This window comes from Leuciscus leuciscus, assembly GCF_965113295.1.
Source record: "Leuciscus leuciscus genome assembly, chromosome: 9".
Lineage (NCBI taxonomy): Eukaryota > Metazoa > Chordata > Actinopteri > Cypriniformes > Leuciscidae > Leuciscus > Leuciscus leuciscus.
In genome coordinates, this window is record NC_138733.1 from 8,816,317 (window position 1) to 8,836,849 (window position 20,533).

General features: G+C 38.8%; 2 protein-coding genes across 2 annotated transcripts in view; both read left to right on the forward strand.

The window, feature by feature from the left end:
- LOC309505875 (NACHT, LRR and PYD domains-containing protein 3-like) overlaps positions 1-14,523 on the forward strand; it is a gene marked incomplete at its 5' end in the record, with an annotated part of 43,712 nt that extends 29,189 nt beyond the window's left edge. The window contains 4 exons of the mRNA XM_082179338.1: positions 104-274; positions 10,601-10,771; positions 11,433-11,611; positions 12,629-14,523. Coding sequence (XP_082035464.1) covers positions 104-274; positions 10,601-10,771; positions 11,433-11,611; positions 12,629-12,630 — 523 coding nt within the window. The 3' untranslated portion in view covers positions 12,631-14,523. The remainder of the gene's footprint in view (positions 1-103; positions 275-10,600; positions 10,772-11,432; positions 11,612-12,628) is intronic.
- Positions 12,915-16,777, forward strand: LOC309506416 (cysteine and histidine-rich domain-containing protein 1-like). Its single transcript, XM_082180354.1, has 5 exons — positions 12,915-13,003; positions 15,848-15,904; positions 16,187-16,347; positions 16,450-16,553; positions 16,665-16,777. Exons 1-5 carry the CDS (start codon positions 12,962-12,964, stop codon positions 16,760-16,762), a joined length of 462 nt encoding a protein of 153 aa, XP_082036480.1. The 5' UTR covers positions 12,915-12,961; the 3' UTR covers positions 16,763-16,777.
- The last annotated feature ends 3,756 nt before the right edge of the window (positions 16,778-20,533 follow it).

Consider the following 20,533-nt stretch of genomic DNA (forward strand, 5'->3'; position numbering starts at 1 on the left):
AATTTGTGCTTTAAGTTTGAACTTTCTCTTTAATAATGGATTCACTGCTAAACTGATCTGATCTGAACTGAGAGAGTGAAGTGTGTGTCATTGTTCTCTACAGGTTGAGGAGTTGTGATCTCACAGATGAAGGTTTTGCTGTTCTGACTTCAGCTCTGAGATCAAACCCTGAACACCTGAGAGAACTGGATCTGTCTGGGAATAAAATAGGAAAATCACTGAAACTGCTGTCTGATGTACTACAGAATCCTCACTGTAAACTGGAGAAACTGTGGTAAGATCATATTTGACTCTCACACATGAATCACAATGTAAAGTATATTTGAAGTGTTCAGCCTCTTTCTGCTGCTGTGAGTTCAGATTATTGAGCTGTAAATGATTGAACATGTTTTACATCATCAATCAATGACACGTTCGGTGACGTGAGCTGCGTTACACGCGGGATTGAAATGGTGGCTACAGAAATCTCTAATGTTTATTTTGGTCATGGCTTGTCTTGAAAAACGAAGACAATGTGACGGTTGTCGTAGGAGAAGTCACACTGCAGGACTGAGAGTCAAATCTTCAGACACTGTCAGAATCTCGTCGGAGGTGAAATTTGATTGCAACGGTCATTAATCGGCTGTCGGTGAACATATCAAATAGAGCTGCACGATTAATCACAATTAACATGAAATAACGCTTAAACAGATTTTGCTTATCGCTATTGTGAAATCGCAAAAGCTGTGATTATTTATTATGTGCAGCTTGTCAGTGACATACAGCTCTGATCAGTAGTAAACGCTGCTCCATCTGAAAGCACTGTGAGTTTGAGTCGATTTTAATGTGCATTTGAAAAAGCAACACTCATCAAACATCTTTCCAAACATGAGAAGCATTTATCCAGCTGTTGCTCTTGTCCAACAAAAGACAACATTTAATAAATCAAAGCGTTTCAATCTTCTGTTTATTCAGCAACAGATAGTATGATGCCCATAGGGATTTCGGTCCGTGTACGTTTTGATAGTTTGTTTTCCAATTTGAAATGAAATAAGCAGAAAGAAGAAAATGGCTTTTTTCAAAAACCCAGAAAAAACGAGATTTCGGATTGATTTTTCGTTTTTTAGTTCACAGGCAAAAAACTAATAAATGACTTCAAAATTCATTTTCCAAATGTGGGCTGTCATGAGGCCCCCTTCCGCCGATTGGTCAAGCAAATCTGAGCATGTGACGTCATCAGTCGTCGCTCAGGTCTGTTCAACAAAATAATAGTCCTCTACTATAGCTACCGCTTCTTAAACTGTACAGGGCTAGATTGGGCTTTCTTCTGTGCAACTTAACGCGTTTCATAGAAATATTTACATCAGAAATATTAAATATTAGTCTGCCAGCAGCCTGTTTTATTTAGCTTTGCAGAGTTAAATCTTTGTGGTGAAGCTAAGCTAGACAGCGCCGAGCGGGAGAGTCCAATACAGACCAATTCAGTCAGCTGTCAGAACTTTTCTTTTAGACAGTATACGCTCCGTTTTGGACACAGGATGGTCATTGCAAATACTGTAAAGCCAATCGGCTGAGGGTGGGTACCGATGATGGTGAAATAATTTTTTACTGAAACTGTAATCATAGCCGCGACCCGCGAGAATGAGACAGATGATTGACAGGACGATAGCGGAGGCAATTAAAGGCGCAAGATAACTTCTGTTAACAAAAAAATACAAATAAAAAAGTGTTTAATATAAGTGACTTTGTCTTTGTTTTATTGTTTTTGTAATAGTGAACCACAAACTGAGCCTTTTCAAAGGCAATTTCCAAATATATTTTATTTATTTGTTATAATATGGGTATTTTATGTCACCCGTCTTATTAGTATACACACGTTGTTTTTTTGTTTGTTTTCAGAGGACAGTAAGGCAAACAATTAAGCATGAGCTCGAACATTTTGGCATTTTTCATATCGAACCTTCAAAGAACAGAATAGGACACTGCATTGAAAATTAAACCATATTTTTAATTGCGTCCAGGCCACTGGAGACACCCGCAACCTCAGTGATGCTGTTGCTCATGTTTTGCACTGTATATTTCACTTTCTTCCAGGAATTATGGACACCAAAACAGCTCACCACAGGTTCAATCGTGGTTAGAAAGTAGAAAACGTCTCATGGTTGCGACTGTAACCCTAGTTCCCTGAGTAGGGAACGAGACGTACGCTTTTGGAACGCCCCCAGCGTGATTGCGTCTGAAGCATCTATGTCAACTAGTCCAATGGAAAGAATGAACGTCACGGGCGGGTGACGTCATGACCACAAAGAGATAAAAGCGCATCCGGTGCAACCGGCATTAGCTTCGAAATTGCCGAAGCAAGTCGATCACAGGGATGTAGGAAGTATGGCAGGGCGACGCATCGTCTCGTTTCCTACTCAGGGAACTAGGGTTACAGTCGTAACATTGAGGCGTTCCCTTTCGAGAGAACTCGCGATGCGTCGATGATGCTTTGGGAATGAGAATACCTAAATCACCAAACTTACAAATACCTGAGTGTCAGCATGTTGTCAGAACTAACACTTAAGCACTAAGCACCTGAGACCCTGGGGCAGCATCCAGGTCCAGGCTGTAAAACCTCACGAATGTGAGCGGTGAGGACCAACCCGCCGCATCGCAAACGTCTTGGAGAGAAACCCCAGATAATAGGGCTTTAGGGGCCGCTATACTCCTAGTGCAATGAGCTCTGACCACCAAAGGGCACGGCTGGTCAGAGGACTCATAAGCAAGAGAAATAGCCTCAACTATCCACTTGCTAACTGTCTGCTTAGAAGCTGGAAGACTTATTTTGGGTGATCCAAAGCAGACAAATAATTGATCAGATTTTCTCCACGAAGAAGTCCGATGAACATAAGTGTCCGGTGCTCGCACTGGACACAAAAGGTTCAGCTTTTCCTGGTCCGAAGAGGTAAATGGAGGAGGACAGAAAGCCTGCAACACAATAGGCCTCTGAATATTGGTAGGTACTTTAGGAACATATCCCTGTTTAGGGTATAAGAAAGCCTTAACCATCCCGGATGCAAACTCAAGGCAGGTGGGAGATACCAAAAGGACCTGAAGGTCTCCGACTCTTTTGAAGGATGAAATAGCTAGCAGAAAGATGGTCTTGAATGTAAGATACTTTTATGAAACCGAATCTAAGGGCTCAAAGGGAGCCCCAGATAAGCCTTCTAGAACTATCGAAAGGTCCCAAGCCGGCACCCTAGTGCAAATTGCGGGCCTCAGCCTCAAGGTGCCACGAAGGAAACGAGTGATCAGGGGGTCTCGACCCAAAGATGTATTACCCACTGGGGCGAGGAAAGCCGCAATGGCCGCCACGTATATCTTAAGTGTGGAAGGACATAAACTTAATACAAAGCAATCTTGTAGAAACTCAAGTACTGTATTAACTGAACAGTTAACCGGATCCCACTGACGCTGGTGACACCAAGAAGTGAAAACTCTCCACTTTAGTGCATACAGTTTCCTCGTAGCAGGAGCTCTGGAGCTTAAAATGGTCTCAACAACCTCGGTTGAGAGACCACTCTCTATAAGTTGGGCCCCCTCAGAGGCCAAACCCACAGTTTCCAAATCTCTGGCCGGGGGTGAAATATTGTGCCCCCTGCCTGAGACAGAAGGTCTCTCTTAATCGGGATCTCCAAGGGAGGCCCGTCTAGGAGATGAATTAGGTCCTCAAACCAAATTCGACTCGGCCAGCATGGTGCTACAGGCAATAGACTTATCCCATCCTGACGAACTCTCTCCAAAACTCCTGGGAGCAGAGCAACAGGGGGAAAACAGGGGGCCACGTCTGTACCAAAGCATCCAGCCCCAGAAGGGCTGGGTGAGTAAGGGAGAACCAAAGTGGACAGTGCGTTGTGTGCTGAGATGCAAACAGATCCACTTCTGCTCGGTTTCCGTAAAATTCCCAAATTTGTTCCACCACCTCGGGGTGGAGTCTCCAGTCCCCTGGCCTCAGCCCCTGTCTCGACAGGGTGTCTGCTCCTACATTCTGGTTCCCTGGAATATACACTGCCCTCAGAGAGAATATTTTCCCTTGGGACCATAGGAGGATCTGGTGCGCCAGTTTGCATATTGGACGCGAACACAGACCCCCCTGACGATTTATATAAGAGACAACCGATGTATTGTCCATTCGAACGAGCACATGATGGCCCCTCAGGTCTGGGAGGAAATGTCTCAATGCATTGAAGACGGCCATCATCTCCAGGCAATTTATGTGCCGAGAGAGATGATGACTCCTCCACAGACCCTGAGCTGAACGGCCTTCCATTACCGCTCCCCAGCCGGCGAGGGAAGCATCTGTCGAGATAGCAACTCGATGGCAAAGAGCTCCCAACACCGGACTCTGGGACAGGAACCAATGTTTCCTCCAGATAAAAACTCTGCTGCACGTATTCTGACTAGGACAAGACATAGAGATCATATAAAACCTATTTTAGAGACCTTGCACTGGCTACCTGTCAAATTTCGTGTTGATTTTAAGATTCTTATGTTGACCTACAAGGCATTAAATGGACTTGCTCCTCAATATCTTTCTGAGCTTTTAATACCCTACATTCCAACACGTAATCTTCGCTCGGACGATGCTGGTCTTTTAGTTGTTCCGGTAACGTACCTAAAAACATTGGGTGATAGGGTGTTCTCTTCAGTTGCCCCAAAGTTATGGAATTCTCTGCCTTCCGAAATTAGAAATGCACCATCCTTGAAAATTTTTAAATCATCCCTTAAAACTTATTATTTTAAGGAAGCATTTGGGTGAAATGTGATTTTTGTGGTTGTTTATGTGATGTATTTTATGGGTTTACTAAATGTCTTGGATACTTATTTTTAAATTGTTTTTAGGTTTGTAAAATTGTTTGTAATACTTTTTTGTATTGTGTTTATTATGCCTATTTTATCTATCTTAATTATGCTTATGTAAAGTGCTCTGAGAATTGACTTTTAAAAGCGCTATACAACATAAAGTTATTATTATTATTATTATTATAACCAAGGCGCGGAGACACCGCCGCGTGATCTTGATCATACGGAGTGGGTTTCCCCTCGGAGAGAACCCTCTGGTCCTGAGCCACCACTGCAAAGGTCTCATGTACAGCAGGCCAAAGGGTATCACATTGGACGCTGATGCCATGAGGCCCAACAGTCTCTCGAACTGTTTCACAGTGCGTGACTGTCCTAGCTTTAGCTCTTTTGTGGCTGTGAGGATAGCAGCTACTCAAACGGGCGATAGAACGGCTTGCATCGTGACCGAATCCCAGACCACACCAAGAAAAGTGGTCCTCTGTACAGGAGAAAGCACACTCTTCTTGGCATTGAGCCTCAACCCCAATTTCTGCATATGAGCGAGGACGACATCTCGATGCCAAACCGCCAACTGTTCTGACTCCGATAGAATCAGCCAGTCGTCTATGTAATTCAGAATGCGTATACCCTGCAGCCTGAGCAGGGCCAGAGCTGCATCTACGCACTACGTGAATATGCGGGGTGATAGAGCTAGACCAAATGGAAGCACCCGATACTGGTATTCTTTTCCCCGAAAGAAAACTTCAGGAACTTCCTGTGCTGAGGGAGGATGGAGACATGGAAGTATGCGTCTTTCAGATCTATCGTGACAAACCAGTCCTAGGATCTGATTTGAGTCACGATCTGTTTGAGTGTCAGCATCTTGAACTTGAGTTTCTGAACTGTACGATTCAAACGACGAAGATCTAGTATGGGACGCAACCCTCCATCCTTTTTTGGAACGCAGTTGACACTGCGCCAGGAGCTCGCTGGAGACTTTGGAGAAGTTGGCGCTTCCCTCACTGGTCTGACGCCCATGGCGTCAGGACTTTTTCTTTTGAGCCGAAGCCTTCTTAGCCTGAAGAACAACCCTCAGATCCGTCTTCTGCTTAGAAGGCTTCGGCTGAGAGTGTTGCGTCTGTTTCCAGTATTTTTGCGGAGGGGCACGAGACGCAACACTCTCTTTTTGCTGTGAGCGATATGAGGAGCTAGACGGCTGGGGCTGCTCACGCCCAGCAGCCCCAGGGAGTTGGACACGGCGAGGGAGACATTTTTTGAACACCTCTGCCTGCTTTTTAGTTTCCTGGAACCTCTCGACGACTGAATCAACAGCGTCACCGAAGAGGCCAGAAGGATCGACAGGCGCATCCAGCAGAAAAGATCTATCTTTCTCCTTTAAATCTGCCAGATTAAGCCAGAGGTGTCTCTCAGTGGCTACAAGGGCTGCCATAGACCGCCCAATTGCTCTGGCGGTCTCCTTAGTAGTCCTGAGAGATAAATCTGTGGCCCGACGAAGCTTTCGAATTTCGAGCCTGATATGTCAGCCTGATATGCTTGAAGCACTGCCATGGTATGAAAGCAGGCTCCGGCTTGACCTGCTGCTGTTTACACACGTTACGTTACACAGCAACAGCATTTTGGGTGCCTGAAAACCGTTTTGAATGTACACATTTTTGAAAACATGCAGTCTCAGTGTAAACAAAAACATAAAACTCTGAAAATGGCATCATGCACATTCATGTTCAGTCTAAAGGGTTTCATCACCATCTAATGGCCTTGTCACTTGGACTATTTCAAACATTGTCTTTACTAACTTTCTGGGCCGGCAAGTTTCAATAACATAGAAGCCTATGGAGTGTGAGAGCTCTCGGATTTCATCAAAAATATCTTAATTTGTGTTCCGAAGGTGAGGGTGAGAAATTACTGACAGAATTTTCATTATTGGGTGAACTAACCCTTTAACATCTGTGAATGTGTCACGTTGTACAGTATGTTGAGATGGAGGTGCCAGAATTGCATCTGGCAGAAAGCACTGTGGCACGATAATATGATATTTCTTCAAAAGCAGATCGTGGGAGACAGTTTAATCGCCCACGGTCAAAGATCATATCGCACACCCCTATATATGGGTCACATGACAATGAAATAAAAAAGGCGGATGCAGCATGTCTAATGTATTCTTACTGCACCAACACATACCATAAAGAACGTACTGTTTTAACAATGAAGCAGTAGGTACTTCATCTAATACAGTATGAACCGTCTCATTTCAGATGAAGTCAGTGTCCCTTACAGATTATGATGTCAAACATGAATGTTACTAGGAGTGTAATGATCCCCTCATGTCACGATGGAATACATATAACAATACTTAACTAACAATACAATATTATTGCGATACTCAAAGACATCTGGTAAAAGGTAAACAAAACAACAACAAAAAACATACTGGTTATTAAAATGCTAAGTTTAGTATTATATTGGGGGTCAAAATTAATAGGCTTGGGCTTAGTGCTGGTAATGATCAGGACAATGGTGACACCAGAATGAAAATATTCATGATTCTGAAGTTGAAAATACATTATTATGCATTATTACACTTTTTACTTGTAACGCAAGACATTTGGCATTCTCAGGACCCACAACTATTGACCCATTGCATTATTATACATTAGGCCTAGTTCCTCCTCCAGCTGGGCCCAGTTTCACAGGCAAGTCTTAGACTGAAACCAGGGGATGAGGAGGAGGACATTACATTTAGTTTTCATTTCTCTGAGACCTTACTGTTTTAAATCAGGGCTTTTCAGAGATACTAAATGTTTTGACCACTCCCTCTCCTTGGTCTTAAAAATGGCTAACATTAATTTTGTGATCAAATTTAACACCCTTACAGAAATATGATATTTTGTTATTTACATCTGACTTGTTTGTCAAATCAACATTTCAGGAAAATGTCATGGGGTTTCAAATCAACACATGACTTTGTTACGAAACAGGAAATCGATTTTACATGTCCACTGTAGAGGACACCAGGACTTAAATATTTATCAGGCATTTTGGGAGACACATCAAGTAAATAGGGAAAGAAATTATATCAATATTCCTACTTTATTAATAATATTAATATTCTTACATACAGATTTCATCAGACAGCCTAAAGCCTCTTATGTTGTTGAATTAAATAAAAAACAACAACGTTTTTTCTTACAAAAACCTCATCATTTTGCAGGACAATTGTCTATTACAGTATACAACTGTCAGGGTTCCACCAGATTCACTCACTCCTCCCACTCGTTCACTCACTCCTCCTCGCTCATCATCTCCGGAGTACTAATCATCATCACCTGCATCTCATCATTCCACCACCCTTTATATTCAGCTCCTCATCTCACACTCATTGTCTGGTCTTGTCTCTACAAGACACTGAGACTCTCTTATGTGACTTACCCGCTACTCACCTGAGATTCAGCCGCCTTCTGTCTACAGCCGAAGCTCTGTCTGCCTTCTTCAGTCATCAGCCCTCTTCCTGAGATCTTCCAGCCGCCATCTGAAACAGAGACTCTGATTCTTTTTCAGTTAAGTTACTGTCTGATTATCATCTGCTTGCATACTCACCATATCTCCATCTGGTTCTGTGTTTCTGTTAATAAAGCTACGTTTCACTTACCACCTGTCTGACTCCTGTTCCATCCGTGACAACAACACAGACAGAAGGGTGCCAATAAATCTGTGGTGATATACAACACGCTTTAAGAAAGTTTTATTCATCACACTGTAAAGTGATCTAGAGGAAAAGCAACTGAAAATTACAGTTAGTACCATTAGAAGTAGGGGTGCTGAATGTGACCCCTGGCCAGGAAAAAATATGGTGGGGGATAAAAGTTCACAAAAACAAAACAAACTTTTTTTTTTTTTTTTTTTTGTCTTGTTTTGCCTATAGGCATACATATTATGTGTGTTTGTTTTTATTTATGCTGTATTATAATTACACTGGGTCACCAACTAAGGACAGATTGAAATCTACAGTAAATTAACACATCCTTCTTGACTCTTCAACCGAGTGTAATGGTATGTTAAGAAGTCTTTAAAGTTATGTGCTCAAGATTAAATCTGTAACATGTAGCCAACATTAAGAATAGGGTTGTGCCGGTGAGGAAATGTTCCCACTGATTAGTTAACTTATGAAAACCCCAGTGTTATTTAATGTCTTCTGTAGATTTTTATAAGTTATGATATTTTTTTTTATGAAAAAATAATAAAATAGGAAAAAAAATATTTTTTTATATGCGTATACTATTAACAAACTAATAAGACGGGTGACATAAAATACCCATATTATAACAAATAAATAAAATATATTTGGAAATTGCCCTTTAAAATGAAGGCTCAGTTTGTGGTTCACTATTACAAAAACAATAAAACAAAGACATTTATATTAAACACTTTTTCTTTTTTTTTCTATTTTAACAGAAGTTATCTTGTGCCTTTAATTGCCTCCGCTATCGTCCTGTCAATCATCGGTCTCATTCTCGCGGGTCACGGCTATGATTACAGTTTCAGTAAAAAATTATTTCACCATCATCGGTACCCACCCTCAGCCAATTGGCATTACAGTATTTGCAATGACCATCCCGTGTCCAAAATGGAGCGTATACTGTCTAAAAGAAAAGTTCTGACTGCTGACATAATTGGTCTGTATTGGACTCTCCCGCTCGTAGCTTCACCACACAGATTTAACTCCGCAAAGCTAAATAAAACAGGCTGTACTAATAAAACAGGCTGTATTAAACTAATATTTAATATTTCTGATGTAAATATTTCTGTGAAACGCATTAAGTTGCACAGAAGAAAGCCCAATCAAGGACCTGCCCTGTACAGTTTAAGAAGTGGTAGCCATAGTAGAGGACTATTATTTTGTTGAACAGACCTGAGCGACGACTGATGGTGTCACATGCTCAGATTTGCTTGACCAATCGGCGGAAGGGGATGTCTCATGACCGCCCATATGTGGAAAATTAATTTTGAAGTCATTTATTCGTTTTTTTGCCTGTGAACTAAATTTCATTTCAAATTGGAAAACAAACTATCAAAACGTACACGGACCGATTTCCTGGAATGATGTGTGTTGTCTGAAGTGTTGGGCGCTTGTCTGAAGTTTAAAATCATTGGTTACCCGTAAGCCAATCACATAACGTTTGGTTATGGCGTGTGTTATGCGCATGCTCAGCCGCATCTAACTTCCACTGTAAACACATGTATGATGCGAAAACAAAACCATCGAGCGAAATACCGGAGTGAACATGGCTGTGAACGACTTCTGCAGATTATGTGAAGTAAATCTACGCATCCACGGTACAATCAGCGTCTACGTCACGGCTCTTAGCCCGCCCTCTGTTCGTTGATTGGCCCGGCTGCTTTCAGGCCGGAGGAAAACGGAAAGCTATGACGCTGTCTCAGACTGAGTACAGAAGCTAAATGAAATTGAGCGGAAGTACGAAGTCTGACGTAGTCAGGCTAAGTAAAACTAGCCTATGATGTGAATAGTCTCATTTATTAAAGCAGATTTTGCACAAGACTGACTTTTAATATAGTGCCAATAAGAGATTTTTTTCCTGATTGAATGATACTTTAGATGTTTTATGATCATGTTTTGTGACATTTTAGATCTCAATCTTATGATTCCTCAAACATATTCATTTGTTCTTTAAGTTTGAACTTTGTCTTTAATAATGGATTCACTGCTAAACTGATCTGATCTGAACTGAGAGAGTGAAGTGTGTGTCATTGTTCTCTACAGGTTGTGGGATTGTGGCGTCACAGATAAAGGTTTTGCTGCTCTGACTTCAGCTCTGAGATCAAACCCTGAACACCTGAGAGATCTGAGTCTGTCTGGGAATAAAATAGGAAAATCAGTGAATCTGCTGTCTGATGTACTACAGAATCCTCACTGTAAACTGGAGAAATTAGAGTAAGATCATATTTGACTCTCACACATGAATCACAATGTAAAGTATATTTGAAGTGTTCAGCCTCTTTCTGCTGCTGTGAGTTCAGATTATTGAGCTGTAAATGATTGAACACATGAGCTGATCCTCAATAACATGAATCTGCAGGACTGAGAGTCACACTGAAATACACACTCACACACAATCAACATTTCAGTCTCTTGACTTTAAACAGACTCGAGCTCACAGTCAGAACTGAGAAATGAAGAACATGCTGGATTCATACTTACTGTTAATTATGTTCATCTTTCTGCATTGACGGTTTCTAAAGGATTGTTTTTAATTTTGTAAAATGAAAACACACGCACACACACTAATTGACACTCCATATATATTACATAGTACAGATCTAAAACAGTAAAACTAGCCTATGTAGTGAATAGTCTCATTTATTAAAGCAGACCGAACACAAGACTGACTTTTAATCAAATAAGAGGTTATTTTTCCTGATTGAATGATATTTTAGATGTTTTATGATCATGTTTTGTGACATTTTAGATCTCAATCTAATTATCCATCAAACATATTAATTTGTGCTTTAAGTTTCTCTTTAATAATGGATTCACTGCTAAACTGATCTGATCTGAACTGAGAGAGTGACGTGTGTGTCATTGTTCTCTACAGGTTGAGTTATTGTGATCTCACAGATGAAGGTTTTGTTGCTCTGACTTCAGCTCTGAGATCAAACCCTGAACACCTGAGAGAACTGAGTCTGATTGGGAATAAAATAGGACATTCAGGAGTGAAGTTGCTCTCTAAACTGAAGGATGATCCACATTATAAACTGGAGACATTACTCTACTGTGAGTATATCTTCATTTCAAGCCTTTAAATTGACCCAATTTCAGTAACAGGTCTCATAAGATAATAATTCAGCTCCACTTTAGTCTCTGTAAATTGTTTTTAATAAGAGTTTAATTCTGAGATGTGAATATGATCTATGAATAGGCTAGGTCTATATGAATATTTTCATCCCTTACATGTTTACATGCACAACTTTTGTTTCAATTGGAATTAATTAATTCCGATTGATGAATCCAAACGTAGTGTTTACATGAACAATAAATAAAATTATCGGGTTGATGTGTGTGTTTATATGTCACAAGTTTCAAATCAGAATTGAGTTTTTGACATGCACACACTGCATGAATAGCAGTTTGTTTGTTTTAAACCGCAGACTTAATATTTATATATTACGGGTCGGGTCCTAATTAGGAGACAATGAGCACATGACCCGTTGTGCCGTGCTGCTTATATTTATCCCGCAGTAAAAACACCCGTACCTGCACCCGAAACAGCCTGTGGATGAGAGTCTGAAAGAAGGACTGAAGGCCGAGAGATTGTGTTGGTCATTCATGACACTTCATTCAACAACTACAACAGCTCGTACGCATCATACGGCATTACATCATTGCACACACACAGTACTTTCCAGATTCAGTTTTCAATCCGATCAAGTGTTTACATGTCCTCTCGATCGGATTAGAAAAGGAATAAACCACTCAATCAGATCGAAATTTCATTCAGATCGAGCTCATACGATTAAAGTGTTTACATGAAGGCTTTTCAGTCCGAGTCATCAATCTGATTACTAGAAGATTATTTGTTTGCATGTGGTGTGTGTGTGTGTGTGTGTGTGTGTGTGAGAGAGAGTGATAAAGTGAGAATTGTTGATTAATTAATTAATAATTAATTGTTATTAATCTATTCCAGTTTTTCATTAATATCTCTGGCTGTGTTTTCCTGAAATGATCTCCAGATGTGATGTGACTCAGTAATGTCTCATACTCATATGTGTCTGTCTGTGTGTTTTATTGTAGGACTCTCAGTGTTTAGACGTCAGTTCAGTTTCCTCAGGATCAGCTGATGGTGAATAAAGAGCCGCTACAGAGACTGAAGACACAGAGACACACAGCGATCACACTGATGTGTGTGTGACTTCACACCAGTTTCTTGTTTTATAGTAATGGCTCATGAAAATGAGTGCTGAAAATAGCAGCTTTGAATTGTTTCAAATTTTCAGATATTGATTACAATGTAGATGGTGAAACACTCTAATGTTATATATTATATTACTAATGCAATGTTAATTTCGATCATATTCCTCTTGATGTATCAAGTATTTCTAAAACCAACAACAAAGAAACAGTGATATGAGTGCGGGCAGCGATTTGATCCAGAAATCAATCCGGAGGGTGAGTGTTTGTTACACTAATCTAGTTACAAAGTTTATTCATGATCGAAAGTGTTACTTATTATTTGTATTCCGCGCTATCTATTATTTACCTTCATACTCATATGTTTCAATGACCAAACGAGAGCATGCATGGCTCTGGTTTCTTGTGTGTTGTAAGAAACACAACTGAGTCAGAAATATGCAGTGTTGTTAATAGAAATAATAAGCTTTCTTTTTAGAATATAATGCATATGACCCTGATATTCAGTCTATATATTGCATATTAAATGGATTTCTGTCATCTTATGTTAGATTTCTGATTAGTTTAAAATCTAAACTTTAGATAATAATATAACATGTGCCCTGTAACCAGTATCCTTATAATATTCTGGGGTACATAAACATAAGTAACCTCGAGCTGTTTTATACACTACTAATATGTGACCCTGGATCACAAAACCAGTCACGAGTCGCACGGGTATATTTATGGCAATAGCCAACAATACATTGTATGGGTCAAAATTATCGATTTTTCTTTTATGCTAAAAATCATTAGGATATTAAGTAAAGATCATGTTCCATGAAGATATTTAGTAAATTTCCTACCGTAAATATATAAAACATTTATTTTTGTGAGTGAATACAGCACAATCGCAAACATTAATTCATGATATTTGGAAATCACACTATTAATACAGATGTTAAAATAGTAATTGATAACGAATCAATTGAAAATACATTTCTGGGTGTTGTACTTGACCATAAACTCTGCCACACATAAAATATCTGTGCATGAAGATGGCCAGGAGTATTGGTATACTGAGCAAAACCAGATACATCTTGAACCGACATACATTACATACTCTAAACTGCACACTTATTTTTCCATATATGTTGTATTGTGTGGAAGTTTGGGGAAATACCTATAAAAGCAATTTAAAAAAAAATTGCACATTGCAAAAAAGAGCAATTAGGATAAACCACACCGGGTATTATGAGCATACCAATCATCTGTTTTTTAATTCACATTTGTTGAAATTTATGGACATTGTTACATTCAAAACTGCACAATTTATGTTTAAAGTTAAATAAAATAACTTACCTTGTAACATACGTGAGATATTTCATGAAAGAGACGGGGGATATCATTTAAGAGGACATTGTGTGTTCAAACAACCTCGTGTGCGAACTACTGTTAAAAGCATGTGTGTTCCGGTTTGTCGGGTCACCTTATGGAACGGATTGAACAATCAAACAGAGCCATAATATCATTCAATTCAAAAATAGATTAAAGAAATCATTACTTGACCAATACAGAAATGAATAGACCTAAACTCAGGAATGGAATTGTAATTTAAAGGTATTGTTGTATATTGTTGTATTGTTGTAATTTATTGTAAGACCTGAAAGATTATATGTGGTATTTGTACATCTATTTAAGTTGTGATAATATTATTTTGTGAAATAAGGGGCAGGTTAAAATAAGCTATTTGCTTCCGCCTGCTCCTTCTCGAACTAATCCATATATATATATATATATATATATATAGTTATTAATTTCTGACTGTTTGGGTTGTATTTTGTGGTTTTAAAATTTTGTTTTGCTGATTGTTCGAGATAAATAAAAATGAAATGAAATAAATGGACAATTTAAAGGCAATTTTCTCAATGTTTTGATTTTTTTGCACCCTCAGATTCCAGATTTTCAATTAGTTTTATCTCAGCCAAATATTATCCTATCCAAACAAACCATGCATCAATTATTTATTCAGCTTTCAGATGATGTACAAATCTCAATTTCAAAAAAATGTGACCGGTTTTGTGGTCCAGGGTCACGTATATGTGTTATTGTGAACTGGACAGCACTGCATCCACTACTAGAGCTCAATGAATTATGTGCTATCCTTAAGGACTGCATTATAATAAAACATCACCAAACATTATTTAATGTATAAAAATCATTTATTTGTAAAGGAAAATGTCACATAACTTAATTATTTGCCTTATTTTTTTTTCCTGAAACAATACATACTTATTATATTAATTATTATTATTAAATACTAATGATTAATATATTAAACTGATGTTTGTGATCACATGCCACGCTGACACTGCTTGACAAACATGCATGTAATGTTTGTTAATATTGTTTTATGTAATTATAATAGAGCTTTTTCTTGAACTTTCATGAGAAAAAGAAAAAAATTTACAGAAAATCCTTGAAACATTGTTTTACTTGGATTTTGCTCCCTCATTCAGGTTCAGCTACTCTGATTCAAGAAAAATATATTGAAGAAAAAAATAATAATGAATATATTATTTTATATATTATAATTTTTATATATTAAAAATAATTAATGAATTAAAAAAAACAGTAATGTAAAAAAAATAACAATAATACACTAATGATTATATCATTCACAAATGTTAAAATAAGTGATTGGATAATAATGTTACACGTGATTCTAAGTGTTTTAAGTGTAAAATCATTTCAATCATGACAACTCTCAGATAGGTTTAGTATGTTATTGAATATGGTAATGTTAATGTATTTGGTCTTGGCGGATTAGATCTGCTACACTGCTGTTGATTATTACTGTTACAGAGCAAGTATGGACTCGCTACTACTAATAGATACACAGATCATGTAAGATATGCGGCTGCTGCATAAATAATATACATAAATCCTGTAGCAGATCTAGGCAGGTGGAGCTGGGGAGGTGGAGGTGTTCAGAGGAACTTCAGGACCAGCTTACAGCAAACAATCAACCAGACCATTTAAATGTTGAGCAAGCGATCTCATTGGCTGCAGGATCAGCAGAGGATCAACCCTCTTTCTTTCTTTATCTCTTGCTTTCTTCAGGGTTGGTCGTGTTGTAAGAGACGGACAACAGACTTCTCGGATTTTCTTAGTATTGCGGTAAGTGTCTCATTCTCAGATCTCAGCAGATCATTTTACACGCAAATAAATGTGTTTTTGTGTTTGATGGTGTCTAAACACCTCATGCTTCTTCAGAAGAAAAGAGAGAGAACAACTATTTTCTGTTTTGCATTGGTGTGCTTTAATTCTCAAACTGTCCGTTGCTAACCGATATCACAACCATGTAAAATTCCTTTATCTCTTCGATATCCATGAATTCTGTCACTGAGATAAAGCAAATGAATGCAAATGTTTCCTGTTTTATGTCTCGTTCTCTGTCAGGGCTGCACTAAAGGTCCTCATAACAGCGAGAAGCCGCTTGAACCCGTGAAACCAGACGTGAAGGTCTCAGGAGAGAAGAAAGAGTTGGAGGATCTGAAACCCAGGTTTAATGAGTATATCATCCAGGCTCCCAAACCACTGGAGTCCATCCAGAGACCCAGGTAACTCTTCTTCCTCTTCATCATCATCATCGCTATAATGGCTGCTAAAGCTGCTTTGAAAGGATCTGTATTGTATAAAGCTCTTTATAAATGTTGTTTCAGCGCTGAGGAGCCGCTGGTGGAGCTGCAGAGGAAAGTCTCCCCGTCTCTGAACCAAACGCTCGAGAAACTCAGACTCGCAGACGCCGCTCAGCTCGAAGAGAAAGGTGACGTTACATCATCATAAACTTGCAGGAGGTTCTAGATTCATTCTCGTTTTATTTAGTTACTTGACCATTTCATGCAAAACCTGACATGTGCATCTTTTTGACATCCAGAAGAGGAAGGAAGTGAGGTCAAAATTGGGACGGCGTGTAAAAATGGAGGCTGCTCGAAGGTTAGAAGAACATTTGTTCTGTATGTTATGGTGATATAAGCTAAACTCCTAGTTTAAAGAGGACCTATTATGATTTTTCCATGTTCATCTTTCTTTAGTGTGTAATGTTACTGTTTGAGCATGTTTGAGTTCTTCTCTATATCAGTGTCACTGTTTCTGAACTCCTGAAACGCCTCCATTGTAGTCTTGAGTTTCTTCTGGGAATGAACACGTCACAATAATCCTCATTTAAATAATTAATACGCAGAATAAAGGGGCGGAGCCTGGTTGAGTTAGTTAGTAATGTGTTGAAACTGGCGGTTAGGGGCGGGACATTTCCCAAACACACTCGAAGCGCTTGACCAATCACAACACACTGATCCAGCTGACCAATCAGAGCAGTGTTCTTTTCAGAAAGAGGGGCTTAATAGACACGAACTAAACGGAGCGTTTCTGACAAACTGGGAAGAGAGGAGCTGCAACAATGAAGAATATGGAAAAAGAATGTGTTTTTTGAACATGAAAGCATGAAAACCTATTCTTGTAGAGCCCAAAAACAAAATCAAGACATCAAATGGGTCCGTGTACTTTTTGATCATTTCATTTCCTGTTTGGAATGGAATAACGAGAAATGAAAACCTGCTCGTTTATTCGTTTTTTAGTTTAGTTTAAAAAACGAAAAATTTGATTTTTCATTTTTCGTTTATGGTTTACAAGTCGGTTTATGGGTTCGATGTTTCATTTGAATCAGGGTAATCCGTGTATCATTCGTTCAGTCGTTTTTTGAATTAATACTGAAAGTAGAACATTTTGAAAACGGTTCCTTTTTCGTTTTTTCATTTTTTGCAAAAAACGAAAAACAAGAATTCAGCTGGATTTTTCGTTTTTCGTTCTCAGTTAGAAAAATGAATAAACAGCTTGAATATTCGATTTCTACACGTGGGCGGGAATTAAACGCCCATTTCCTCCGATTTGTCAGCCGAAGATCAAACTGTTCAGTCATCAGTTCTGCACAGCAGAATAAGAGTCCCGTTGTGCGGATCGCATTTATTGCAACTACATTTAATATTTTTCTCATCAAACCACCAGACTAACGAATGTCTCGACACAACCCGTACCGGGGAATATACTAGATGGGGCTTTCTTCTGTGTAGACCAGGAGTTCTCAAGTGCCAGGGGGTCCGTGAAATAATTAGCTATTTTCCGGATTGTAAAGTCAAGTCACGGGGGTTTTTTTTAACATGAAGCACGCTGTGATTAATCTTAATGTTGACCTTCAAAAATATATAGGCGCGCCACGAAGGCTATTGGCTGTAGGCTATTTTGGTTAATTTTTGGTGTGCGCCAGAAAGAATATAATAGCCTAATCATTTATAATAATAATTATTCTTATATAATAATTTCAAAGGCATGATATGTTGTAGTCATTTTGAAAGTACACAAATAGACATATAAATGTTACTGTTTCGAATGAGAGTATTAAACGACAGTAATCCCCTGTTGAGCAACACATCCAAGTGATGTCGGGACTGTCGCAGCCTGTTCGTTATTAAAATAAAACACAGTCAACCAAACATATAAAACGTTCTTCTTCTTAATTGGTCTGTTGACATTCCAAACTAATTTCCCTTGCTATGAAGATGCTGATTTACGTGTAGGCCTATATTGGGACTCGAATGAAGTAGCCTACGAAGCCTTCTTTACATTATTAATTAGCATCCAAATGTTACATTGCAAATATGGATAGGCTACTGGACGAATGAGAGATGCCCGAAACCAACGTCTGCTCTGTTCTGTACAGTTTCAGTTTCTCGTTAAAATACGCATATTATGTTATTAATAGTGTTTATAATGTTAATGTTGTATTTTATTTACCGGTCTTTTACACTATTTATGAATATGCTTTTTTTTACAACGATGTGACGCGCGTGTTTCCCTCTCAACATGACCCGGCGCGCCACGCACAAGCGCGCATCCTAGAGATATAAATAATACATTTTAATAAAACACAAGGCCTACATCATAAAACTTCTCCAGTTGTTAGATAGGCTAGTCAGTCTGAATGACAGTTTATACGTTAACGTTAATATAGGCCAATTATATAGTCAATGCATTATTCTTTTCTTTTTGTATTAGAGTTAAAAATATTTAATTTACAACTAATTATATTGATTTATATCTTAATTTATATATATATATATATATATATATATATAATTTTTTTTTTTATTACTGGGCGAGGGCGACAATGATAGGCTAACAGCCGTCATTTACCCTGCCCATATAGCCAGCTGATGCAAAGCGTAGGTGAATTTATATTTACACAGAAGAAAGCCCTATCTAGTCTATTCCCCGGTACGGGTTGTGTCGAGACATTCGTTAGTCTGGTGGTTTGATGAGAAAAATATTAAATGTAGTTGCAATAAATACGTTAAGAATCCGCACAACGGAGGACTCTTATTCTGCTGTGCAGAACTGATGACGGAACAGTTTGATCTATGGCTGACAAATCAGAGGAAAGGGGAGTTTAATTTCCGCCCACGTGTAGAAATCGAATATTCAAGCTGTTTATTAATTTTTCTAAATGGGAACGAAAAACGAGAAATCCAGCTGAATTCTTGTTTTTCGTTTTTTTGTAAAAAATGAAAAAACGAAAAAGGAACCGTTTTCTAATTTTTCTATATTCAATATTAATTCAAAAAAGGACTGAACGAATGATACACTGATTCAGGGTATCTTCCGTCCATTTCATTTCCTATTTGAAATGAAATAAGCAGAAACGAGAAACGGCGCCTTTATTCGTTTTTTCGTTTTTTCCAAAAAACGAAAAAACGAGATTTCGGCTTGATTTTTCGTTTTTTTAGTTCACGGGCAAAAAACGAATAAATGACTTAAAAATTCGTTTTGCACATGTGGACGGTCATGAGGCGCCCCTGTCAGCCGATTGGTCAAGAAAACCTGAGCATGTGACGTCATCGGTAGTTCCCCAGGTTTATTCAACAAAATAATAGTCCTATGGCTCTGCGTACCGCATATTAAACTGTTCAGGGCAGGTCCTGGGCTTACTTATGTGCAACTTAACGCGTTTCAGAGAAATATTTATATATCAGAAATATTAAATATTAATCTGCACCCAGACGGTTTTATTAGCTGTGCGGAGTTAAATCTGTGTGGTGAAGCACATACGCAGCAGTCATAACTCTTCTTTTAGACAATACGCTCAGTTTTGGACAAGGGGTGGTTATTGCAAATACTGTAATGCAAAACTGCTGATGGTGGTGGGTACCGCGATGATGGTAAATAAAATTGCACTGTAACTGTAGCTAATCATAGCCTGTTCTTTGGCAGTTGGGTCTGTTCGAGGTCGGATCACGTTCTCACCACAAACGAACCGCTCCAGAGTTCGTTTGAAAGCGTACCGCTTTTGGTGCGCACCCGAGTGCGATTGCTGCATTCACACCTGCCCAAGCGAACCGCACCAAGGGGGAAAACGAACTCTAGTGCGATTCAACAGAACTAAATGAGGCAGGTGTGAAAGAAGTAAGAACCCTTAGATTTTCTAGTTCTTTCTTTATTTATTTATAAAGCACTATTCCAACAACAATAAGTTGTACCAAAGTGCTGAACAGCAATTCTAAAATAGAAATAAAAAATAAAATACACAATAAAACAACATCACACTAAAATCCACAAAGTAAAACATAGATGCACAAGAGCTCATCCCTCTACACCTAAAGAGGACATATGAAATAAGTGAATTTTCAAAAGGCTTTTAAAAGAGCCTATAGTCGGAGCAGACCTAATATAAAGTGGTAGCATATTCCATAGCTT

Coding starts and splice junctions, on each gene's coding strand:
- LOC309506416 (XM_082180354.1), top strand. CDS start 12,962: ATGAGTGCGGGCAGCGATTTGATCCAGAAATCAATCCGGAGG. Junction 16,348..16,449: donor GAGTCCATCCAGAGACCCAG/GTAACTCTTCTT, acceptor ATGTTGTTTCAG/CGCTGAGGAGCCGCTGGTGG. Junction 16,554..16,664: donor CGCTCAGCTCGAAGAGAAAG/GTGACGTTACAT, acceptor TTTGACATCCAG/AAGAGGAAGGAAGTGAGGTC.